This window comes from Carassius carassius, chromosome 45, assembly GCF_963082965.1.
Source record: "Carassius carassius chromosome 45, fCarCar2.1, whole genome shotgun sequence".
Classification (NCBI taxonomy): Eukaryota; Metazoa; Chordata; class Actinopteri; order Cypriniformes; family Cyprinidae; genus Carassius; species Carassius carassius.
Window position 1 is genome coordinate 14,169,609 of NC_081799.1, and position 27,297 is coordinate 14,196,905.

At 37.2% G+C, this 27,297-nt stretch overlaps 1 protein-coding gene across 10 annotated transcripts; it reads left to right on the forward strand.

The window, feature by feature from the left end:
• LOC132127122 (synaptojanin-1-like) lies at positions 1-27,297 on the forward strand. Of its 10 annotated transcripts, none has more exons than XM_059538763.1 (32): positions 1-137; positions 1,169-1,316; positions 1,423-1,509; positions 1,984-2,251; positions 2,449-2,674; positions 3,043-3,126; positions 5,526-5,587; positions 7,246-7,342; positions 7,487-7,662; positions 9,153-9,234; positions 9,333-9,485; positions 10,119-10,284; positions 11,048-11,071; positions 11,393-11,584; positions 11,708-11,792; positions 11,989-12,129; positions 12,232-12,424; positions 14,451-14,609; positions 14,700-14,856; positions 17,373-17,490; positions 18,066-18,278; positions 18,856-18,934; positions 19,072-19,234; positions 19,333-19,518; positions 20,194-20,232; positions 20,412-20,543; positions 20,721-20,759; positions 21,070-21,117; positions 21,850-21,896; positions 21,979-22,168; positions 22,623-22,915; positions 24,210-27,297. In XM_059538763.1, the coding sequence occupies exons 2-32, from the start codon at positions 1,193-1,195 to the stop codon at positions 24,996-24,998; spliced, it is 4,812 nt and encodes a 1,603-aa protein (XP_059394746.1). In that variant the 5' UTR covers positions 1-137; positions 1,169-1,192; the 3' UTR covers positions 24,999-27,297. The 10 variants fall into 10 exon arrangements, with proteins under 10 accessions (XP_059394746.1, XP_059394747.1, XP_059394753.1 ...); XM_059538764.1 differs by having other exon boundaries at positions 10,128-10,284; XM_059538770.1 differs by lacking the exon at positions 21,070-21,117.

Consider the following 27,297-nt stretch of genomic DNA (forward strand, 5'->3'; position numbering starts at 1 on the left):
ACAGACTGTACTAATGTTGTCTTTTCTAGGTTTCAGTTGTATTTCTGTGCTTGGATACATGTCCCGCTAACGTTAATCATTTTGTTTCTAGCCTTATACGATCTCCAGTCCGGGGGAGACAGACACAACTCTGACAGGTACACAAGACCATCTCTTTACCAAGCATCGTCATGAATAAATATAAAGAATTCTGAGGCATTACATTTGTACTTTTAACGTATAAATTCACATATTGCGGCGCTGTTATCAGTTAAATGTCTGTTTTTATGGTTCAGGAAGGAGATGGAGAGCTAGCCGGCTAACATTAGCCGTTAGTGCTGGTCGTGATAAAGGCTTTTAGCGCTGTCACTGTTGATTTTGACAGATAAATGGCCGGCGGGGCCTGGTCGTCTTCATTCTAGTTATCATATGGATGATTGTTAATCTCATGTGCACTAACCTTCAGCCTCACGCTGATACAGTGGCCCAAGGTTAGACAGCCTGTGGGTGCACGAATTGTAAACATTCTCATATATTTGGGTTGCAGATCTGATTGTTGGTGGTGTGGCATCGTGATGAGCACCTGTCATCCTCTGTTTCTGCACGGTTTATTTCATTTGAGTCAGACATTTTAACTCGTTGCTTGGGATTTGGCTTCGTTCTCTTAACCTTTGCTGTCGTGTTGCTGAAATATAGCATATCTAGCATGCTGTTTGTAAGCATTTTGTTGTTACTTTTCATATAATGCGCTGAACATGCATGATTTTATTGCAAGTGTATTTTTAAGCAACAAAATTATGTATTTACAAAAACCCGAATTGTCTATTTCCTTCCTCTTATGTCAATGGTTTATGATTGGATGCATTAATAATACACTTTGAATTTTTTTTCTTTCTTTTTCTGCATGATGCCAGATTTGATGCACCTGTTTATCTGAACCTGCAGGCGGTTTACATTTATACATTTATGCATTTAGCAGACGCTTTTACCCAAAGCAACTTACAGTGCATTCAGGCTAACATTTTTTGCCTAACATGTGTTCCCTGGGTATCTAACCCACAACCTTTTGCGTTGCTAACACAATGCTCTACCACTGATTTTAGGGTTTGGATATGGTGCTAGCCCCTGTGGCATTTCCTTCATATGGTATGTTTTCAGAGTAAATTGTTTTTATTTTTTTCATATGCAGGGCTGAAACAGGTTGTGTCGAGTCATGGCATTCAGTAAAGGTTATCGTATTTATCATAAGCTGGATCCACCTCCGTATAGTGTGATTGTGGAGACTAGAAATCGAGAGGAATGCCTGATGTTCGAGTCTGGAGCCGTTGCTGTACTGTGTAAGGCTGTCCATATGCCCTATCTTTCTTTTACTAATTTTAAATATGAAAAAAATCCCCCTTTTTGAGTTTTTTTTTTTAGGAAATGTTTTGATTTCTTCCACAGCGGCAGCAGAGAAGGAGACAATCAAGTCAGCGTACACCAAGATGCTGGATGCTTATGGGATCCTGGGAGTTCTTCGTCTTAACCTTGGTACAGTTTCTCAGCCTCTTTTTTTTGGGGGGGGGTATTTGCCAGTTGTGTTTGTCATCACAACAAATACAAATCCACCTTGTCGCCAGATTAAAATGGTAAATCTTAAAAAATATCTTTTTGAGGATAAGTACAGTATTACCAAAACACTGAAATTCAAAGCAAAACAAAAATTATAAAAGGTAAATGCGCGACATGTTATCAAGCAGTTGTTGTACAAATATAGTCAATAATTACAATGTAACTACAAGGATAGCCATTTTTTGAGTTTGTAGGTATATATAATATTTTCACTGTCATATTTTAAGTAGGAAACATCATAGACATTGAGACTTATCCACCTCAATTTTAAATAAGGGACAGATACAAATGGGTTTTTCAATGAACTAATTGCACATTTTAAATATTTGTTTACAAAATGTGCATAATCTACAAACTCTAATATTTGAATCCACTTCATTCTTCTTCCAAAAGGGGATTCTATGCTGCACAGCCTGGTGGTTGTAACAGGCTGCAGTTCAGTGGGAAAAGTCCAGGATTCAGAAGTTTTTCGTGTAACAGGCACTGACTTTGTCTCTCTGAAAAACGACCCCTCGGATGAGGATCGTATCACTGATGTCAGAAAAATCTTAAACTCTGGGAACTTCTATTTCGCCTGGTCCTCCACCGGAGTGAGTCTGGACCTCAGCTTGAATGCACACCGCAGAATCAGAGAAGACACATCTGATAATCGATTTTTCTGGTGAGTATTTTTTGATTCAGTGTTAAAAGATTTTTCAATTTAAATATAAAAAACATTTTATTCCAAAGTGGCCATATAGGGTTTGTTTTATAAGTGCACAATGTTTCCAACAAAATGTCACTGACTCAGAATGTTGAATTTAATCTGTGGATGGTAAATGGATGTAATGGTTGTGTAATTACGTAACTGCTTCACAGGAATCAGTCCCTCCATCTCCATCTCAAGCATTATGGGGTGAACTGTGATGACTGGCTGCTGAGGTTGATGTGTGGCGGAGTGGAGATCCGCACCATCTACGCTGGGCACAAGCAGGCCAAAGCTTGCGTGATCTCTCGGCTCAGCTCAGAGAGAGCAGGCACGCGTTTCAATGTCCGAGGCACAAATGACGACGGCCAGGTGGCCAACTTTGTGGAGACTGAGCAGGTATACCAACAATGAGTCACTTGCGAGTCACCTTTTGAACTCACTTTGACCCTCAGGTGGTCTTTAGGCATTTTAAACAATTTTTTTTTTTTTTCTTTACCTTGAAAGGTATGAAACATTGTACTTTAAATGGACTTTTATGGCACTTGCTATATGAAAATATCTTTTTGTAGTATTTCTATTATTTTTTACAGAAACAAATGGTACATTATTTAGAGGTGAAATCCCTTCAAAATAGAAAATTGTAAAGAATAAATATTATTGCAATAAAATATTGTACATTCATTCCAGTTAGTCCTCTAAGTGAGAAATACCATAGGGTTAAATGATATATGTGACATGCCAGTTTTTATTTGTTATTCATACAGGTCATTTTCCTTGATGACAAAGTGTCCTCCTTCATTCAGATCCGAGGGTCAATACCTCTGTTCTGGGAGCAGCCAGGAATTCAGGTACAATAGAGCTTGAATCAATATGATATATGCATGTATTCAAATAACAATGAGTAAAAATATTTGCATTGAGCTTGCTGGAGTTCCATGTTCCTGCTTTCTCTTCATAATGAACTTATTCTTTTGTGTTTCCACTTCGTCACACACGGCCAGTGCTGACCCCCTTTATTCATATTATCAGAAACATTCGTTTCAGGGGATTTTGTTGCAGCTGAATCACAGTCGAGAGCCAAAAGGACAGCAGGGGAACCGACAGTTGGTATATCAAAGGTTTAGTTTTGTCTGGTGGATGATCTGTTCTTCACTGCAAATAGTTTGTGCAATGTCAGTCTGTGAAAGCTGCATCTAAACCGACCGTGACTCATTTTGGAAAGGATCCAGGTTCTGATAAATCTTTTGGCTTCTTGTGAATTCAAGTTAAGATGTCAGCAAGCAGGTCTGGAAATGCCTTTGTCTTTCCGCTGACATTGCATAGACGTTATCATTGTTGCTTTTGGTGGGAAGCTGGTGAGGTGACCCTTTTTGAGCTGTTTTTCAAAGCTTTCCACAGAACCTTGTGTGTCACTTCAGGCCATACTGGTATTGGTTATAAGGTATTCCATTGTCTTCAGTGCAAAGCTAGGTGTAAAATAAAGGAAGTAGAAAGCCACTGGATACTTTTTCTTTGCTCCCTAAAGCTCAGGGTAATATGAGCCAGTCTCTGCTGCCATTCCGAATGTATGAAATATTAATTGCAGGCACCTGCAGAGGCAATAAACAGAATTGAGTGGGACTCTGACAGAGTCTAAATAAAGCATAAATATCAGCCATCTCTAAACTGGAGATCTTCAGCCTTTTTGAATTGAAGAGCCTTGTTGCATGTAGAGGCAAAACAGGGTTCATCTTATACATACTGATAAAAAATAACAAATTAACATATTTAAATATATTACAAATGTAAATACATTGCATTAAAATACGTAATAATTAATTACTTTGTTTCATTCTTTTTTCAGTGTTGTTGTATTTGTTACCTAAAAGATAAAACTATCAATCATTTTTCATTAATTGGAATAAAGCTGAAATAAAATAAAATGTAAATATCAGACGCAAAAACTTAAACTTATGAAATTAAACCAAAAATGTGAAATTATGCCCTGGCAACTAATTTAAATAAAATAAGTTGAAGTTGAAGTACAAAAGAAAGTGAAAAGAAATGAGAATTAAACTGAAATAATTAAATTAAATTAAAAATGTAAGTTAAAATAAAAATGTTTTAAAAAGTGTAAAAATGGATAAATCATATAAGACATAACAAAATAACAAACAAATGTAATTTAAATTGAAATTAAAATGAATAATATACAATTATTTAATTACCGATTATTGATATTTAATATGTAATATTATTATGTATGTGTATTTTAATAAGTGTGTAGTTTAGTATATAGTATAAATATTATTATACACACTTACTTAGTATAATAAGTGTGTAATTTTGTATATAGTGTAAATAATAATATATAAATAATACAGTGTTTAATGTAGGAGGGGCACATTTAACATGTTTAATTGTTTGTTTCTGCTTTAAGTTAACTTATTGGATTTTTGTTTAACTTTTTTTTGAATAGTTCTTCACATTGGCAGACTATCCGCAGTGCCATCGCAGGCCCCTTGTTGAAGACCCTTGGTGTAAAATGTTGAAATAAACTGGGTTAAAATAAATTTAACAAAGGGCATAGAGTTTAACAAAAGCCATGTTGACTGTATAAAGGCAATTTTAGAGTCACCCTAGTTAGAAGATCAACAACAACAATCCTGTGGCTAGAACGCTAACCAATTGTGTTCAAAGGTGTAACTGTTTCACTGTGACCAAGTTATATGAGACTACAGGAAATGAGAAGTAAGTCATAGCTTAGAGATGGGAAAGTCATCTGTATAGCTTACCTATTATGGTTGTAGGTGTGAACACAATACGTAATTCTGAAGGTTGTGAGAGCAGTTAGTCATATGTCACGCAAATAGAAAGCCATTATTAGAAAGGAGCTTCCTGCAGCTATTAAAATCTGCAGCCAGCCAACATTAGCAGTTAAAACATCTGTCTCTAGAGCATGACTGTCTAACCAGCATTCATTTGTTTCCTGGTATGATCGGTATCTCTGATAGATCCTCCAGGCTTCAGTGAGCTTGTGAAATCATTACAGATGGTTCCACTGTCTTATTCTGTGCAAATGTGTTTTTTTTGTATTTTTAAAAGCAGCTCAACTCAGCAGGCGGGTCAGGGCAGGCCTGTGTGGTCTTTCTCTTGCTGTCTATCTCATCTTCCTTTCCTTCTGCCACCGTAATTTCCTCTTGCGCCAAAAATGAATTAACTCAACTCACGATTCTTCCTTTTTTATTTTTTTCCTCTTTCCACAAAGGTCGGATCTCATCGTGTAAAGCTGTCCCGTGGTTTTGAAGCAAACGCACCGGCTTTTGAGAGGTAATTAAGATTCTGCTGGTCTCTGATGATGCTTGCTCTAGTATCCAGCTGTTCTGGCTCAGGCCCAAGTGTTAGTGCATGATGAAAGCGATCCAGCAGACATTAGCGCCCTGCAAGCTCAGGCGTGTCTAAGGGTGCATTTTTGGCTAGTTGGTGGGCAATTAAGGTCTACCAGAGCCTGATCAGATGGATTTGTAGGCGGCTGTTACACACAGAACAGCTGGATGAAGTGCAGCAGGGGGTCTCGAAGGATCATTTAAAAGTTGAACTTTTTTTAACTTGGGTGACTTATATATGCAGACTGCTCATAGTGTCTTAGAAAAATCAGCATCGATGGCATGAGATGTTAAAAAAAACGTAAGATGTCAAGCCCCTTAGTCATGCTGGTATAAACACAAGTCTAAACTCATTATATGTAAATGATCATTTGACCATAAAAATGCATCTAAAAATAGTGGACCCACTTTATATTAAGAGTCTTTTTAACTACAGTGTAATAAAATTTGAATGAATAATAATCATTAATCGTACTATACATGTTCTTACGTTGTAGTTATTTGGTAACACTTAATTTTAAGCGTTACCACATGTTACATGTACTTATAATTAATTACAAAAATGATGCATAATCACATGCTATACCTTTAAAACCTGTCCCTTTCCTTAACCATATACCACCTTAATAACAGCAAAAGACATAAAAACATAAGCAACAATTATTTTTTTTATTTTTATTAAATAACATAGTTGCAAAATATATATTTTAAATGCATTGAAAAATAATTGTTGGTGACTTAAATGGATTTTATTATTAATCAAAATAAAATTTGAATTAAATAATGTAAATGTTAGATGAATAAAAATGTTAATGTACAAAACGTACAACAGAAAATTAAAATTGTTTTATTGGCAACTAGCTAAAAAAGTAGGTTGAAGTGCTAAACAATTACTTAAATGAAAAACTAATTTTGTTTTGATTCCTTTGATTTAATTGAGCGCAAAAAAAGAATGTGACACTAAAATTTTATTAAAAAAATAAATAAGTCATTTTAATTTAAGCATTTATTTACCTAATATTTAGGTATTTAAAAAAAAAAAAAGCTAAACCTGTTATTTATATTATTTAAAATCTTACAATCAGTCAAATGAAAATTCTGGAAGAGGGTCAGTCTTTGTGAGCCTGTTTTAAAGCATTTGTTAAATTTGTGTAGGTTAAAAATCACTTAAGACATACTCCCTCAGGGCTCATCAATAATATATCTTTATGATTTTTTTTTTCACTGCAAGATTAGGTTGATCAACAATAAAATCTGCATTAAGAAAGCCATATCATAAATATGTGGGAGGGTTTATTCTTATCCAGCCTTGGCTCCTCACACTGAGCATGATGGACATTCTTTCTTTGTCACTTCTCTATTCCCTGGAGTGCTGAGTCAGGTCGTGGTAACAAGAAGTAGACGCAGTTGTTAGGCTTTCATTCCCCCCCCCCTCCATCCTTAATGATCTATTGATCACTTGTTCCCTTGGCTTCCTTTGTTTTAAATCACCTTTGATTTTTCTTGAAGTGATGGATCACAGGATTCGATATACATTTTTCATTTTTTCTTTTTCAATAAGGTTTGAATGTTTATGAACCCTGTGTGATGTTTCCTGTCCAGACACTTTAGTGCCCTGAGGAAGCTGTATGGCAAACAGGTGATCATCAACCTGCTGGGTATGAAGGAGGGTGAACACATGCTCAGCAAAGCATTCCAGGTGATTGTTGTTTCAGGAAATATTACGGTTGGTCAGGTTACAATGCATTGTTTAAGATATCTTTCGGTGCTCAAGTATGACAAAACCTTAGAGCAGTTGTTCCGCTTTCATAACTGTGTAGACTGTCTTTGTCTTCGCCCACAGAGTCACCTGAAAGCTTCAGAGCATGCAAATGCTGTGAGAATGTTGAACTTTGACTATCATCAGATGGTTAAAGGTGGGAAGACTGACAAGCTCATCAGTGTCCTGAAACCTCAGATCAGCAAGTTTCTGGAGGAATGCGGTTTCTTCTACTACTCAGGAGAGGCGGGCATTCAGAGGTGAGTTTATATAGCATCCCAGCACAACTGGTCAGGGATGGAAATTGGCACCCGCCACCAGCCAAATGCGGGTGATTTTGTGTTGTGGCGGGTAAACTCGTTTCACCTTACGGCCACTGTGACGGGTAAATAAAAATAGCATACTGTTTCACCCGACAAAAAAAGTTAATTTCCATCCCTGGTGTGTGTACAACACGCAATTAAGTGTAATATCATCCGAAGCAGCTCCGTGGAGAAAGTCTTTGTAAACTGGGCTCGAAATGGCAGCGTTGTTCCCAGTACAGTGTTTGCAGCTGAAGTTAGTGCTGCCGGCGGAGTGATATATTTGTTGGTTATTTACAGAACGTTTTATAGCACGCGCTCATGATATACAAGATGTTATCGTGCACAAATTTTCGCACACTGTCAAGTCTCTTTCAAACCCTGGTAAGTTCATTTTCCTACAGCATTCTACAACATTTTAGATTATATGGACAGTTTGTGTTTATCTTATTGTTTTTAACGGCATAATAAGCAAACTAACAAACAGTATTATCGGTCGCGTGTCTTATAACTGCTGTCCGGGGGTTGCATTTTATTACCAGTCTTCAAGTACTTTTTCAGAAGTTAGCTCTGTGGCTAGTAAGTTTGTCACGCTGTTCATTTTCTGCAACATTGTATCACTACACATGTTTGACAGCTCTGGAGTGACGAGACGCGTAAAAACTATGTATTAAAAACGCTATGCGTTTGTTTGTTGACGGCGTAAAAGTTTGCGAGCCGAGATTTCTTTCAGTGATACATGAACGGGACTTTTCCCCACGTGTTGTGAATCCTTTCCTTTGGAATCTGTTTAGAATATTGCAAAAATGTTTCTGTGCCGTAAAAAAGTTCAGTGCAGTGTATCATCGGTTGGGCAACGGAGTTGAGAGAATGAACTGCTTCAGCAAGAGTCGGCTGTTTCAAAACCTATAAGCTGCCTAGATAGGCAGCATTTTTGAGCATCACTGAAAGAGAAAATGTCAGTATTTCATTGAGACTTGAGATTAAATAAACTGCTTAAGTATTGTAGATCTTGTATTAATTTTCACATGCAGTTACACATTGTCGGTTAAAAACAAAGTGGCTGGTAAAAACATTGAGTGGCTGGTAGATTTTGAAATCCACCAGCCACAGTGGCCGGTGGACAAAAAAGTTCATTTCCATCCCTGCAACTGGTTGTGGAGGAATATCATAGAACTGCAAAACATTTTCATCATTAGGTTGTTTGTTTAATTCATTGTGTGTATACAAAAAAAAAAACATGTGGATCTATTTTTCTCATAACCACTGTGTATTTTTAAAGCAGGAATAAATATTTTTGGGAGGTGAATGCCTGTTTGTTTGTCTTTTTTTCTTTCTTTTTTCTTTTTTTAAATATATTTCTTTAAAAAATGTAATTAAACATTGATAATCATAAAATTACCAAAACTAGCTCATAAAATTGTCCAACACAATTTTGTTCACTGCAGATGTCAAAGTGGCACAATTCGTTCCAATTGTCTCGACTGCTTGGACCGAACAAACAGCGTCCAGGCCTTCATTGCACTTGAGGTGTGTTTGTGACAGTTCTGTTTTCAGTTTGAAGTTTTTTTTTCTTTTTACTATTTGTTTGTCTTTCATCCCTTATGTAATATGTCTGTGGTGTTCAGATGCTTCCAAAACAATTGGAAGACATGGGTCTGACTGAGAAACCTCAGCTGGTGGCGCGGTTTCAGGAGGTTTTCCGCACCATGTGGTCCACGAATGGAGACTCGATCAGCAAGATCTACGCAGGCACTGGTGCTCTGGATGGCAAGGCTAAGGTACATGTCGGCTTATAAAACACACAAGCAGTACAGCACAAAAGGCAGCAGAGAGCAAAAAGAATGGGTGTTTCTGAGCCATTTTCACCCTGTAAGTTTACAATCGTCTTAATAGTCTTAATCTGCTGTTTTTCTCTGCTTTCCTATGGCTGTTCTTCTTCCTTTGTGGTAAGTTGACAGTAGTTCTGTCAGTTTGAGTTGTGATGCTGTATTTATTTTAGTCTGCTATGTTTTGTGTTGGATCTTTTGTGTTAGTTGAGAAAGATTACTGTAACTGGCAGTGCTTTCAACTTTAATTAGTCCTCTTTTTATCGACTGTTATAAAAGCCTTTAAACCTTTTCCAACTAGGCTTCAAACCCCAGGCTTGATCTAGCTAGCAGCAAAGAAGTGTTCATTTGATGTCCCTTTGAATATGTGTTCATGAATGTTTTTGTTTTGTTTTGTTTTGTTTTGTTTTGTTATTGGTTTTGTTTTGTTTTGTGTTTTGTTTTGAGAATTATTTTGTTTTGTATAGAGCGTTTTAATTTGTTTTGAAAGTTTTGTTTCATTCCAAGGTGTTTTCTTCTTTTTCTTTTTGACTTTTGACTATTTTTTATAAAAATCTTTTTGGATTTTGTTTTTTCTTTCTGTAGGGTGGAAAGCTAAAAGACGGAGCTCGCTCAGTCACCAGAACCATTCAGAATAACTTCTTTGACAGCTCTAAACAGGAAGCCATTGATATCCTGAGACTGGGCAGCACCCTGAACAGTGACCTGGCAGATAAGGCACGAGCCCTTCTCACAACCAGCAGCCTGTATGGTACGATTTCCAACACCACAATCCAGAGTCAGTAATAAACCAGGGCTGTGGGGAAAAATGCTTGCACAAATAACAAAACTACAGTGAGGTCCCCTGTTGTGAACATAAGTACCATTGTTTTTACGATTATGGACAGTTATTAAAAATGTGCATTAGGTTCTTTTGTATTTTATGATGATTTATTTTAATAGTTAACAGCCATAATTGTTTATATTGAAAATTATTTTAATGATGAAGTTGAAGTATATCACACACACAGATTCTTAGTGTTTTTTCATGTGTTAGAAAAACTTCTGACAAATTAACAAATATATTCAGATTTAGATATATTCTAAAAACAGAAATATATTATTAATATAATTAATTCTAATATAAATCTAATAATATGAATATATATATATATATTGTAAATGCATTGCCGATTAAAGAAAAGATTTAAAATACCTGGCAAATGTTTACTGATTTTACAGATTTTATACACTTTACTGAGTTATACATACATCTCCACCTTTGGTATTTTGTGTTTGTGGTAATGGTTTATGGGATCAGTCTGCTGCAGTTGACTGATTTCATCCTGTAGATCTGGATCTGAATGCATTTCCTCATGTTAGCGTGCTAATCTGTGGCTCCCGGCTGCTTTGGGTGTGAGATTAGTGGTGAACCAGAGGACTAATTCTGTTATCTGTCTAACGGTTAACTTTTAACCTCTCTCTCTTCCCCTCCCTTTGTTCTTTCTTTTTCTCCTTAATGCTTACAATGTTAGTCACTGAGCCCATTTTACAGTCAGGTACAGTATACACAGACCAACCATAAATCCATAACTGTTTATGGTTCCCTGTTTAATAAACTCACTGTTTATTTTGGCACCTCTGACATTGTACAGTGTGTTTTTTCTTTTTATCATCGGTGTTGTCTCGTTTTAAATACACTGTATCTTTTTGTCTGACTTTCAAGGAAAGAATTTCATCTGTTTGGTGTGTCTCAGGGGTTCAGACAATGTCTTATGCTCTGCATTTTCTTTTTGTGCACTTTCATATTCATATTTCATATTCTCATTGATTATTTTATTTAGGTTTATGATAATAATATCTCTCCCTTTCTTTTTTAGCCTCTCCCAGAGTGCTTCTGGGCATGTGTCAGAGCCACTTCAAGTACACACGTCCCAAAAAGATCAGAGTGTGTGTGGGTACGTGGAACGTGAATGGGGGCAAGCAGTTCCGCAGTATTGCGTTTCGTAACCACACGCTCAATGACTGGCTCCTGGATGCCCCTAAGAAGGCCGGCCACCCAGAATTTCAGGGTATGTGTTGATGCCAAGTCAATGCAAACGATACTTTACAAAGAAATTAGGTTGCTATTGTCAGAATATAAAATAAAAAATAGTGCAAATACTTTAGTGGCTTTTGTGTCTTTTGTCATGCAGATGGAAGATCCAACCCAGTGGACATCTTTGCTATTGGCTTTGAGGAAATGGTGGAGCTTAATGCTGGAAATATCGTCAGCGCAAGGTAAGAACTTGATGTTAGACATTTCAAAGCTCACTGGTTGTAGTTTTATAGTAAGCAGAAGCAAAATTTCCTTTGGTCCAGTGGTTGTGATGTGCTACGAAATACACTTTTCATTCAGTCAGTATTTGAGGTTAAATATATTTGCCATGCTCTCATTCCCACGAGAACTATTGAACGTCTCTTTCTTCTCTGGTAGCACAACTAATCAGAAGCTGTGGGCTGCAGAACTGCAGAAGAACATCTCACGAGATCACAAATATGTGCTGCTGGCCTCAGAGCAGCTGGTGGGTGTCTGTCTGTTCGTCTTCATACGCCCTCAGCATGCGCCATTCATCAGGTATTCTCATTGAATTATTAACAAATCAGTGTGATTTCAGATATTTTCAAGTATTAGAATTTATTATGAGATCTCAAATTGTGTGTCGTTTTCCTCATATAGGGACGTTGCTGTGGACACAGTAAAGACTGGAATGGGCGGCGCCACTGGTAATAAAGGGGGTGTGGCTATACGCATGCTCTTCCACACCACCAGCATCTGCTTTGTGTGCTCACACTTTGCCGCTGGCCAATCACAGGTCAAAGAGAGGAACGATGACTACAATGAAATTGCACGCAAACTGTCCTTCCCCATGGTAAATCATTTATGATGTAAAAAAATCTGTTTGTTCTGTTCTGTATTTGAACACCTTCTTCTTTTTATAATAATAATTTGTATTATTTATTACTGTTCATAACTTAATATTATACATTGAATGTTAAACATGTAATATTATTTATATTTATTTTAAGGTAATATAAATCATAAAAACAAATAATAAATGTTTAAGTTATTATTTTTGTTCTTAAAGGGTTAGTTCACCCAATAATCAAAATTATGTCATTAATAACTCTAATAATTAATAACCCTCATGTCGTTCCAAACCCGTAAGACCTCCGTTCATCTTCAGAACACAGTTTAAGATATTTTAGATTTAGTCCGAGAGCTTTCTGTCCCTCCATTGAAATGAATGGTATACTGTCCATGTCCAGAAAGGTAAGAAAAACATTATCAAAGTAGTCCATGTGACATCAGAGGGTCAGTTAGAATTTTTTGAAGCATCGCGGTACATTTTGGTCCAAAAATAGCAAACACTATGACTTTATTCAGCATTGTCTTCTCTTCCGTGTCTGTTGTGAGATTTCAAAACACTGAAGTGAAGTGATATCCGGTTCGCAAACGAATCATTCGATGTAACAGGATCTTCTTGAACCAGTTCACCAAATCAAACTGAATCGTTTGAAACGGTTCACATAAGCGTTGATCCACAAATGACTTAAGCTGTTAAACTTTGTGGCTGACACTCCCTCTGAGTTCAAACAAACCAATATCCCGGAGTAATTCATTTACTCAAACAGTACACTGACTGAACTGCTGTGAAGAGAGAACTGAAGATGAACACAGAGCCGAGCCAGATAATGAATGAAACATTGAGTCTTTCACGAGTCAAGAACCATTTCTGTCAGACGCGTCCGATTCGTGAACCGAGGAGCTGATGATACTGCGCATGTGTGATTCAGCGTGAAGCAGACTTGACACACAGAGCGTCTGAACCTAACTGGGTTTTTTTGTTGGTGATTTATTCTGAACTGATTCTGTGCTAATGTTATGAGCCAAGGTAAACCGAAGTCTTGAATCAAGGGTAATCATCGCCAATGACGTCATTACGTCGAGCGCAAAAAAAACGGTGAACTGTTTTCTTCAACCGGTGTATTGAATCGAACTGTCCAAAAGAACCGGTTCGCGGAAAATAACCGAACTTTCCATCACCACTGGTGATCCGAAAACCGATGCAACCGGTTCTTGACTCGAGAACGAGACAATCTTTTGTTCATTATCTGGCTCGGCTCTGTGTTTATCTTCAGTTCTCTCTTCACAGCAGTTCAGTCAGTGTACTGTTTGAGTAATTTAATTACTCTGGGATATTGGTTTATTTTAACTTAGAGGGAGTGTCAGCCACGTTAAAAAAGTTAACATCTTAAGTCATTTGTGGATTAATGCGCATTGGAGATGTGAACCGTTTCAAACGATTCAGTTCGATTCGGTGAACTGGTGGAAGAAGATCCGGTTACATCGAATGATTCGTTCGCGAACCGGATATCACAAACTGCAGTCTTTTGAAATCTCCCAACAGACTGGAAGAGAAAACAATGCTGAATAAAGTCGTAGTTTTTGCTATTTTTGGAACAAAATGTATTTTCGATGGTTCTATATATTCTAACTGACCCTCTGATGTCACATGGACTACTTTGATGATGTTTTTCTTACCTTTCTGGACATGGACAGTACAGTATACCATTCGTTTCAATGGAGGGACTGAGAGCTCTCGTACTAAATCTAAAATATCGTAAACTGTGTTCCAAAGATAAATGGAGGTCTTACTGGTTTGGAACGACATGAGGGTGAGTTATTAATGACCTAATTTTGATTATTGGGTGAACTAACCCTTTAACTACATTATAATAGGTATCAATAAATATCTATGTTTATTATTTTATGACATAATAAAAACATGTAAAAAAAAAAAAAAAAAAAAAAAAGTAATGAAAAATAATTAAAGTTTTTAATGTTTTTAAATAATAATATGTTACTAATATATCTATTTATTTATTTATTTTTAGGGCCGGCTCCTGTTCTCCCATGATTATGTATTCTGGTGTGGAGACTTCAACTACCGAATAAATATTCCTAATGAAGAGACAAAGGAGCTGATCAGACAGCAAAATTGGGATGCACTGATTGCTGGGGATCAACTGGTAGAGCAGAAGAATGCTGGACAGGTATATCAGGAGGGAAAAAAACAGCTATATCAGTGGAACATGTCTTTTTTTTTTTGCTATTTTTATTTCTCTATTTTATTCATATTTCAGGTTTTTAGAGGCTTTATTGAAGGGAAGCTGGATTTTGCCCCCACTTACAAATATGACCTGTTTTCGGAGGACTACGACACCAGTGAGAAGTGCCGCACACCAGCCTGGACTGACCGTGTGCTGTGGAAGAGAAGGAAGTGGAACTTTGATAAAACTGGTGAGAATTCTATTAATAACACATCTTCAACCATCAACCGAACTTGAAATGCAGCAACCAGAGGTGTCAAGTAACGAAGTACAAATACTTGGTTACATTACTTAAGTAGAAATTTGGGGTATCTATACTTTACTTGAGTAATTATTTTTCAGCCTACTTTTTACTTCTACTCCTTACATTTTCACGCAAGTATCTGTACTTTCTACTCCTTACATTTTAAAAATAGCTTCGTTACAGCTATTTCATTCCGGCTTGTCATCATTCAAAAAAAAAAAAAAAAAAAACCTATCCAGATAAATTGCGCCATCCGGATGGAGTGAATTTGATTGTGGTTGGAAGAGAAGTATAAACATATACCATTCTGACACCCTATTGGTTTGTACGCGATCCATCGCACCTGCACATGACACAAATCACATCACACCCCAGCAAGGACATAGCCAGTTTTGGGTTCGTTTATCAAAAAATATATTTCTTAAAAGTAGGGTTGGGTATGGAACCGGTATCTGATCGCCTCAGAATCAGTCCCCTTAAATTTCAAATGAAACCGGCGTCAGACCGGTCTCCTCTCCGTCTTTCAGCACGCTCTTCAATCCGCAGACCGCGAGCAGAGCAGCGCAAGCACACTTAAACACAAACAGAGGACACAAGGTATGTGTTTATCGATAGATTGTTAGAATATCAGTATCTGTGCAGTTCTTTGTCATAAATACAGTTTACAAAAGGTCACGAGGGAGCAGTCGGTTTCTCATCTAGCTACTGTAAAGTTTTCGCTTGTCACACCACAGGTGTTTCCTCCAGCGACAATCTAGCCCTTAACACATATGAACGAACACTTATTTAAATATACTTAATCTAATCATATGTACTTTATACATACACTACTGTGCAAAAGTCTTAGGCACGTTAGTATTGTCACCCAAAAGAATGCTGTTTGGCCAGTTATTTATATATTTTGCTGTAGTGTGTCAGTATAAAATATCAGTTTACATTTCCAAACATTCATTTTGCCGTTGACAGACTGCTTGTGCTTTCAAAATCGCACTAGATTATTATTAAAATGAATGGCAAACTGATATTTCCTACTGACACACTACAGCAAAAGATATAAATAACTGGCTTAAAACCCTTTTTTGGGGTGAAAATACTAATGTGTCTAAGACTTTTGCACAGTACTTTATTTTAAAAACGACATTGTTGCTACTTTACAAAGAATGAGCATACAGTAATTCACAGAACTGATTAAAGACAGTGACAGACAGCACTCGTTTTAACTAAATATCAGAGTGATTGACAGAGATACAGTAGAAACATTATGTGTGCTTTTGTATTAAATAATGACCCAGATTGTGAAATACATTTATTAGCCTTAGGTTAAGGGAAGCATAACTTGAGAAATGAGAGCCTCCAAGGTGAAAGCTATGGATTTATTTTAAATTTTTGTTATGTTCTTTAATGTTATCCATAGTGTTTTTTGTGGCTCTTTTTTTTTAAAGTATCGGTTCAGGCACTGTTTAGACACAGGTACCGTTTTAAAAGTATCGAAATGGCAACGGACCCTACTTAAAAGTTATTATTTCTCATTACTGGCTCATTAAGCTACTGTAGGTAGTTCGGTAGCGAGACGTTTTAATTAATTATCGTTTGCGATTGACGACGCGATTGACAATGTTGTGATAAGTAGGCTGTACCAACTTTGTAACTCGTTACCCCCCCCCACACTGGACATAGCAGACGTGTGTACCGAATACAGGAAGCTATCAATCAAGAAGGTATCAGGATTATGAGTTATTTTTCATTTTTAGTTTTCTATTAAACACTTGGATTAATCATTAATTTTGACAGCACTATAACGTTTATTGTAAATAGACAACCATACAAGATTAATTGTTACTAAGCCTGCACCAGTGTTCTTGTCCTTTGCCCTCGCAGATTCCTGCAGCCGAGCTTGGATGTACATTTACATTCCATTAAAGTTTATTGATGACATGCCTCTGAAGTTTGACTTTTTGCACCATTACAATACTTTTAGGCAACTAGTCATCATATCTCTAGTCCTTTAATGTATTTGCATTGTACTAAAGTGCGTTCATTTTCAATAGGCATATATGTGGCTGAAACATGTAGCCTAGTGCATCCCACATTTTTCAACATGAACATTTTAATATAACATTATAGTCATTATGGCCTATGGCCTTTAGAAAAATGTGTTTTTGAGGAGGGGTAGTGCACAATAGGCCCCTGTGGTGTGGCCTAAGCTTTTGTTCTTAATGGCATATTTTTTCCTTACATTACTTTTACTTTTATACTTTAAGTAGTTTTTAAACCCGTACTTTTACTCTTTTACTTGAGTAAAAACCTTGAGTTGATACTTCAACTTCTACAAAAGTCTTTTTAAACCCTAGTATCTATACTTCTACTTGAGTAATGAATGGCAATACTTTTGACACCACTGGCAGCAACAGATTATGCTTTCCTTGAAGAATTTTGAGTAGATCTGCCTGTGTGTATTACAGCGGAAGAGTTGGAGTTGAATGTCGTAGGAGCCCCAGTGAATGAGGAAGATCAGTACCCATGGAGCCCTGGAGAGCTCAAATATTATAGCAGAGCAGAGCTCAAAACCTCTGATCACAGGTGAGAGAGATTAATACCACAACAACTTTCAAGTTTGCATCAGCAATGTGTTTAATTCAGTGGTACTGCAGAAGGCAGTCAATTCATTTTTTTTACACAATTTATTTATTTTACTGCAAGTAATTGTTACGATTTTGCAGTTGTTTTTGGGGGCCACCGATATTTTAAGTTTAGGAGTCGCTGTTCTTGTACTGTATTTTTCGGACTACAAGTCACACCTGAGTATAAGTTGCATCAGTACAAAAATACGTGATGAAGAGGAAAAAAACATATATAAGTCGCACTGGTCTATAAGTCGCATTTATTTAGAACCAAGAGAAAACATTACCGTCTACAGCCGCGAGAGGGCGCTCTATGTTTTCAGTGTAGGATACAGGAGCACTGAGCAGCATAGAGCGCCCTCTCGCAGCTGGAGACGGTAATGTTTTCTCTTGGTTCATTTCTCTGGTTCATTTTAAATTAATTTTGATAAATAAGTCGCACCTGACTATAAGTCGCAGGACCAGCCAAACTATGAAAAAAAGTGCGACTTATAGTCGCGAATATACGGTACCCTTAACATTTATTTCTTGCAGGCCTGTGGTGGCCATCATAGATGTGGACATACTTGAGGTGGATCCAGAGGCCAGACACCAGGTGTATAAGGAAGTGATCGCCCTGCAGGGTCCACCAGATGGCACCATCCTTGTCTCGCTCTGCACGTCTGGTCCTGATGACTACTTTGATGATGCACTGATTGATGACCTGTTGGACAAGTTTGCTCAGTTTGGCGAGGTTATTCTTATCAGGTACAGGTTATTTTGTATATAGAATTGTATTGAATTTCAACTATATTTAATTGCTCTTTAAATTGTTTAAATTTCTTCTGAAAGTGACAGTAACAAAATATTTATCTTTCAAATAAATGTTTTTCAAAGTTTCATTCATTAAAGAATTGAATGTTTATAATAAGAAGAAATGTTTCTTGAGCACAAATCAGTGTAGCAGAATGATTTTTTTGGAGTAATGTTGCTGAAAATTCAGCTTAGCCATCACAGGAGTAAACTTACATTTTAAAATATATTTAAATAGCAAATAGTAATTTTAAATTGTTATAATACTTCACAATATTACTGTAATTTTTATTAAATAAATGCCACCTTGGTGAACATAACTTTTTTTGTAACATATATATATATATATATATATATATATATATATACATACACACATATATATATATATATATATATATATATATATATATATATATATATACATACACACATATATATATATATATATATATATATATATATATATATATATACATGTGTATGCATATCCGTATATATACATCAATTATGAATACATATTTTTCAACAGGTTTGTTGAAGAGAAAATGTGGGTGACATTTTTGGAGGGATATTCTGCTCTAGCAGCTCTATCTTTGAGCTGCTCTACCGTAAGAGACTCTACTGTTAAGATTACATATTAGATATTGATAATTAAAAAAAAATCACATGCACATAATATTACATGCAACCATAAACCCTAATATCGACCCTTTTTACCATCCCCATCCCATGTGTTTGCATGCAGGTGAATGGTAAGACCATAGACATCCGCCTGAGGAGTCCAGGATGGATAAAGAGTCTAGAGGAGGAAATGAGTGTGGAGAGAATCTGCGGCAGCATCCCAACATCCACCAGCTCCACCCTGCTGGCAGAAAACTCTGACATGGGAGAAGAGTATGACATGGAAGGTGTGACACCTTTTTTGAGTTACATGATACCAGAATTCATCAGGAATCTATGAACTCTGGAACCGTATGGAGTTAGATTTTTATCGCTGTATTGACAGGTGATGTGGATGAGGAGATTGAGGATATTTTACCCCAGCACCTGCAGCCTGGATCAGGCATGGATCTAGGCGCGTCCCCTGCCCCATCCCCACACACCAGCCCCTGCCCCTCTCCTACCTACGGAGAACCTGCACCCCCCATCCGGCCCAGCAGAGCCCCTCCACGCACAGCTGGACCACCTCAGGGTAGTGCTAGTATTTGACTGCATTCAACATGGACATACTCTTATGGATTTATATCACTTTTTGTCTTTTTCTTTTATTTTTAACTACTGTTCAAAAGTTTGTGTCAGTAAGATTAAAACTTTTTGAAAGAAATGTATACTTCTATTCAGCAATGATGCATTAAATTGATCTAAAGTGACAGAATAGACATTTATAATCTTAGAAAAGATGTCTATTTCAAATAAATGCTTTTTTTTTTACTTTCTATTGAATTAAAAAAATGTATAATGGTTTCATATTTTAAGAAGCAGCACAACTGTCAACATTGACAATAAGAAATGTTTCCTGAGCACCAAATCAGAATATTAGAATGATTTCTAAAATTTAGTTTTGCGGTACCAGAATAAATTATATAATTTTACAATCATGTTATTATTTTATAAACAAAATTGATTTTAATCAAATAAATTGAGCTTTTGTGTGCATACGGTTCTTCTTTTACTAACATAAAATAAATCTTACAGACTCCAAACTATATGGCTATATACATAAAGCATCAGGGAAGTAGAAGAGGAAAAAAAAGGTTCTCTTCTGTAACTCTGTAGTAGATTTCAATCAAAAAGGTTCATTTCTCAAACTCTGGAACATACAAAAATTCCAGTACATTAATTTTCCTTTTTTTTACACTGCAAAAAGGAGGATTAAGCCCAGCAGCCATTAGAAGGGAACTGGCAGGTAAAGAGTGCTGTTTGCAGAGGTGTTGCTGATGTGCTTCAGTGGTTCTTGCGCTCTTAGAGACCGTGTGTCTCAAGGCTTCTGTGTGGTTTGCAGTGCTGTGAGCTGAGCTAAATCCCTCAAGCAGTTGATTTGACACTTGTGATAATAACGTTTTTTTTCCCTCTCTCTTTTCTCAGGTTCTCCTGTTGATGGTCAGCCAGCTGGAGCTCTCTTTCCACAGGGACTAGAGCCAAAACGCCCCCCTCCTCCACGGCCCAACGCCCCACCGGCCCGGCCTGCACCTCCGCAGCGCCCACCCCCACCCTCAGGTACAGCTGTGTTTACACAAGCGTGACCAGAAGTCAAAACCCAGAAGTCACGAGTTTTACTTGAGTTTGTAACACCCGTATGAATAAGCGCACTACATTAGATACTATGTTTTCACTTGTTTTTTTATTTTACTTTATTTCATTCATTCATTTCACAATGTCCTGTGGTTTCTAAAGGAGGCAGAAGTCCCGCACCTGTTAGGAAAGGTTCAGCAGGTAATTCTGTCCATGAACCAGCACTGTTTATTAGCTGTGGAATATTAGCTTAATGCTGTTTAGTGTTTATTGACTTGGTTAATTGCACCTTATATTAGGTTGGCATAGCAAAAATGTCTGACTGACTTTGGTTTGTCCGTTTGGTTGTGTTTCTTCATGCTTTTCCTAAGCCTCATTGTAAATTTGCCTTTTTGTTGTATAATATTAAATATGAAATATTAAGTAACTATTTTGGCCATGTGGATTTTGTTTTTCATTACTGATTTTTGTTTATAATGTAATTTTTGGAAACATTGTGAATTTTTTTAAGGCTTTGCTGAGCCTCTCGATCTAGAGTTTGATGTGACTGATTATGAAGGTAATTTAGGTTTAAGATGTTTTTTGCAGTGTTTGTTGTTATTGTATATTATGATCATCTGATCACTTGAGACCTCCTGCACTTGCTAAGAGAAATGGACTAATGGTGCAGGGGTGTTTGCCATGATGCAGTGCATGAAGTCTCTTTTGGTTTAGTGTTTCAGTGTGAAGTGACGGGTTAGATTAGGTGAATTAGCTTTTGTAAATAGAGAATGATAGAAACCTGATACCTCTCCATCAGGTAAAGAGTTTGCTGGGTCAGATATATTTTCTCCCTAGCTAAAGTAGATGCCACGAAACAGAAAATAATTTGCAAATTTCTTTTTTAATAATTCTTCCCTCATGCTGACAAAAGGACAAAAAAGCCCAGCGTTAACGCGTGCAGATGCAGCTGGTGAGTTCCCACACCCTGCCTTTGTTCATCAGCACTTTAAAATAACACCAACCATCTGTAACTGACAGAAGATTTCATTGACACACATATTTGGGCCTTCCTCATGCCAGAATATTGTAACCCCAGGCTAGTTTCAACACAGAATAGAGCTACATTCTTTACAGGAGCATTGATCTTACGTTTTCCAGGGTTACTTTTAAAGCATCTCTTTAAATTTAGTATGTAAAGTACTGTTCCGTCATCAGGTTTGTTGAAATTGAGATAATAGGTTTTCTGATATTTTTACTAACTTATTTAACTATTTCTAAAAGTTTGATTATTGCATCGGCTGTTTTTCAGGTCGAGGTCAAGCCACCGGATCAGCCCCTGGAGGTGCCCCACGGCTGGTGGGTGGACTAAATTATATTAAAAAATAGTTTTAAAAAAAGGTACAAAATAAAAACGTTCAAATGTTATTTTTGGCTTTAGATCCCACCTCGAGCAGGAGTCATCAGCGTCCCTCCTCAGGCAAGACCTCCTCCTCCTCCTGCTCATCCTGGGGCCCCCAGACCCACAGCAGAGGTGCATCCTGGAGCCCCACGACCCTCACCTGATAATCACCCTGGAGCTCCAAGACCCGTTCCTGAGCCCCAAAGCAAACCGTCTGAACTCCCTCTGGGTTTGTTTAATGCTTCTATTGACTTGTTCATTTTTCTTCAATATTTTTGTTTTACATTTACTTTTATCATTGTTATTATTATGTTTTTTAAGAGATTTTTCAAATTTAGATTTTTAGTATAATTGAGATACTATTATAGTTTTTATTAGTATTTTAAACCTTTTTTTTTTCAGTTTTTATTTTCATTTGAAAGATTGTCATTTTTAGTAGTTTTTGTTCATTTTTTACCCTTTTTTACATCTGTAATACATATATTCTACTGATTCAGGATATTTAAAGGTACATTCACAACCTAAAATTATTAAAATGATAGTAATAATAATTGTTACATATATTATTGATAATGTTCTTTTGTATTATTATTTAATAAGTATTTATTATTTATTGATTAAAACATAGCTTACCATTTTAACAACTTTCTATCATGTAATAATGCTGTGTGTCTGTCCACCAGGTCCACCCCCCACACTGCCAGGTCCCATGAGGCCTCAGATGACATCACCCATGCAGCCCCAGTCTGTGTCGCCAATGCAGCCTCCAGTCCAACCTCAACTGCCCCCACCCATACAAGCCCAGCTCCCTCCACCAATGCAGCCCACCTTACCTGCCCCGCTGTTCCCTCAGCCTGCTCCTCAAGCATCAGCTGGAGCCGCTGCCGCCTCTCAGCCCGGACTGGCATCTCCCAAGCCTCCACCCCGGAGCCGGTCCTCTCACGCACTGCCACCTGAGTCTGCTCCTGCATTTCAGGTTAGTCCTCTTTCTCTGCCCACATGTGCATGGATGTCAAGATCACAAGTCCAACATTTAATTGTGATAAAGAAAGACGGGTACCCACAAGAGCCCATCCTGTGGTCATTACCCAGCTTTAGGGGCCTCTTCTTCTTTTTTTCCCTTTTTTTTCTACTTTTGTAGTAATATCGACTTTGTCCAGGTGGTTCTTATAGTCATGTCTCGCTCTTCTTGATGCATGTGTCTCTCTCTTTTACTAGCAGGAGCAATCCTCAGGTTAAAAGGTACTGGATTAAGTCATTTCTAGTCTTTACGTTGTCTTCATGGCACCCATAGCCTGTGGTCACAATGTATGGGGTGCTCATACATATAGGATCCTCCATGTTATAGTTGTTTTTTTCCCCATTTCATCGTTGATTTAACCTTCTATTATTTTAATTATCAGAGAAGTGTAAACTTAACTTGAACCCCTTGACATTAATGTATATTGCAATTTCGAGACAAAAAATACCTGGTTATGAGTTTGAGCTGTTGTTCTGACAGGGGGTTCAAGGAAAGTGTCGTCCAGTATTCATTGTGGGTATTATTTGTTTTTGTTTTTAACTGTGATATAAGTGTTTTCAAGTAATTGTGCTTCACTTTACCTCTAGTAGACTTGCACACTAATTATGTTTTTGATGTTGTTTTTTATTGTTTCATTAGACAGTTTAATAAACAAAATTCAAATCTTTCTGATTATGATTTGTTTCACGGTCTGCCATTGTACCATTTATGTTTTAACCAACAAGTCATTTTATTTAATCTTGTAACAAACACATGATTTATGATTAAAGGTCAACATGAAATGTTGTTTTATGTCTGTAATGACACATATTGAAAAAAGAATATTTTAAGGTGCAATACGTAGTTTGGTGCCAATTTCCTGGATGGTTTAATCGTAATGTTACTGCTTTAATGTTATATATTTAAAAAAGAGTTGAAATTTTACTGTATTACTTCATAAATGAACCCTAACAGCCAAAGGAGGCTATTATTAACCTAAAGTTCTCCAAACTACTTCAGTAAAGTTAGTTTAGTAGAGTAAAATAATAATAATAATATTCCAAAATTGCAAAGGTGTGACCTTTTCTTAAAAATCTTAGGAAGATTTAAGGAAAGTTACAAAGACTTTTTTAATAATTTTTCTGCAATATATTTAATAAAATCAGATTTGATTTCATGTTGATACTGCAACTTCATTGTGTTGTAGCTTCTCCCTAAACTGTAAGTTTGATTTCATAATGTAGCCCTTGTGTGTTTTTTTTTTCTTCAGGCCAAGGACATGAATGGAGTCCAAAGAGAAGCACAATGGAATCTAGACCCCTTCGACATGTTTAACACCCAGTCCCTCTTCCAAAATTCATTCTCCGCTTCTCTCCCTCGCTCCTCTTCCTCATCCACCCCCTCCCCTTCTTCTTCCTCCACATTACCCAGCTCCCTCTCCCTGTTCTCAGCTCCGGAGACCAGCAGCACTCCATGTCTCCTTCCTCCCCCTGCTCCCTCCCGCAGCAAATCCCAGGAGACCCTCCGTTCATCCCCCAATCCGTTCCTCACAGAAGCCCAACCCAGACCCAACAGCACCAATCCTTTCACTGGCAACTTGTTGTCCTCCCCACGCCGATCGCTCACGCCTGATTTTTACACCCAGCAGCAGGCCCAAGAGGCCAGGTCGGGTCTAAACAGGGCCATGTCAGCTGTGGTTCACAGTTCAACTCTTCCACCATCATTCTCCAGACAACAATCCTTAGTTCCTGCTCCAGCAGCAGCCCCAGCCAAACAAACCCAAAAGTGGGTCACATTCGATGACGATTCAGATTTCCTTTCAATGAAGGTTCCATCCGCAGCTGGGACCGGCCCGCTGCTTACACCCACAGTCTCATCCGTTCCTTTCCCACAACCCCAGAGCAGCCTCCCCAGCTCAGGCTTTGGCATAAACAGCAACTGGGCGTCGCTTCCCACTTCCTCGTTTCCCACAATCCCTCCTCCAGTCCCTACCAGGACTAATACCAGCATTAAAAAAAACGCCCACATCCCTTTCAGAAACGAATTCACAGAGAGTTGATGCAGTGGAGAAAGTGTACGTAAAATACAGAGAAAATATTATTGTGTATCTATAATAAGTGTATGGTTTGTATAATAGCGTGTTGTTGGAAGTCTTGACCCGTTTGTCCGAAATAAATCTGACCGTTTCTTTTAGCCCAACTTAGATGGGAAACCAAGAGGAAATCAACACAGTATGTCAGTACATTTTGAGTTTTTTAAATAATGGGCAAAAAAAAAATGTCATTTGCATATTAATCTGCATATTTCAATTCCATCCTCTGCTTACCCTCATGTCAGAGCAAAGAAGATATTTTGAAAAAAACAATTAGTTTTTTTTGGAACCATTGACTTCCATTATATGGACAAAACCAGTTGAAACATTATTCAAAATATGTTCTTGTTTTGGTCAACTATCCCTCTATCCTGTAACCCACTGCAAATAAGAAAACTTGTTATTATCAAACGCACAAATTTAAAATGCCTGGCTGTGTCTGACGTGTTTTACGCCATTATATCTGTAAAATGGGCTTGACCAGAGATACTTGTTTGTTGTTAAACTCATTATGAATGTGTCTGTTGCCTACGTTTAGATTCAGAGCCTGCAGCAGTAACTGTTGCTGTGCTTTACTGCATACTCAAATCAAGAGGCTTTATTTTTCTGGGTGTTCATGCGAAAGACCCCCTTCCCATCCCCCGTGCATCCTGTAGCACGCTTAGCTTGTCAAAATATATCTTCTATACATATTCATAGTGATTATATAAATGTCTTCCTAGTGGGGAAAAATGTAAAGTAGTTCTGAATTGTGATTTATATTTACAGCATATACATGCCATATCTAAAGTGCACTGAAGAGCTCTGTCCTTTAGGCTTTTCGAGTGGAGCATGAGGGTCACAGCGGCTCTTCTCATTCATCAACACTGTATATACATGTGCTTTCATTTCATCTGATCCAAAGCTCACGACAGAACTGCTTTATTAAACAAATGTGCTTTGTGTTTGATATGGTGGGTTCCTCCTTCAGGATTTCGGTCATTCTTTCTTTTGTGAAATGTGTACTTCTTCGCTCAATGAAATTGTGCTTTTAAATTTCGATAAGCAGGTTGTTGATAAATCTATTTATTGTTATGTGGAGGAATACTGTGCTGTATTTTGGAGAGCGCCGTCTGTTTCTGTGTATTTTAGCTGTTTGTGCGAGTGGGCTTGCGTGTTTGCATCAGCATATTGAGGGATTTGGATATCTTACGAGTCTGCAGACCCCAGAGTCATTATAGCATTATGTTTTCAAACTGATTTTGAGATAAATATTTATCAAATATGGTATAATCTTGAGAGGTAACACAAAACGCAATGTTGTGACATTGAAAGCTACCTTTTTGTAACAATGCTTTGTTGATAAAAGGCTGGAGTACAAAGGCCCCAAAGGTGTTTAGTTGGTTCTGGGGAAGCATATCATGGTTCAGCCTCAGTTGTTTTTGTTGATTGTATAGCATTCCAGATTTTACTGATCCATTTGAGTGAATGATCAGCCTTCAGGCATTTGTTTTATGTGAGCTGTCGATTTACTCATGTTCTGCAGGTTTTTAATGTCCCTCAAGGGCACACTGAAATTATTCATTCTTGGTTAAAGTTTATGTATTTCAGGAAAGCAGTGTTTTACTTGTGCTTTTGTTCCATGTTTACATTTTAGGTACAAATTTTAACATCTGCACTAGCTGTTTAAAGGTTTGCCTGGGACGTGTTGAGCAACATATTTTGGCTTTAAACGTTACAGATTTTTTGTAGCTTAAAAGCACTGAAAAGTTAGTCTTTTTTTGGGGTTTGGTTGAGGAATGGGTCAGAAAAAGCCAGCCAGCAAGATTGTGTGAATTAATGCATGAGAAAACCATTCCAAAACGCATTCCAAAGCACTAACTGTGAATATCTCCAGAATACAGACAAGTATCAGGTTGTGGATAATATTTTTTTTCTTTTGATGACTGATGAACACAATGTAACCACTTAACATTCAAAGGCATTAGAAGTCATTTGATCAGATGTTCTGTATGTAATGAAATAACTGCTAGCGCCAGTTATTAATGAGAAGCAAGGTTTTATAGGAATGAACTCCTTTTGTGAAGTTAACGTTCCTTTCTAGCCTTTAGCCCAGTAGTAAACCGGTCTGTGGTATTAACCTTATATGTATGTATACACAAACCACAAAACTGCAATCAGTAACAAGTTCTCGATCTGTAATTTAAGTGCACACCAAAAGTGCACATTTATGTATGGAGCAATTGATGTTGTATGTATGCAATAATAAATGTATTTCAACATGAAA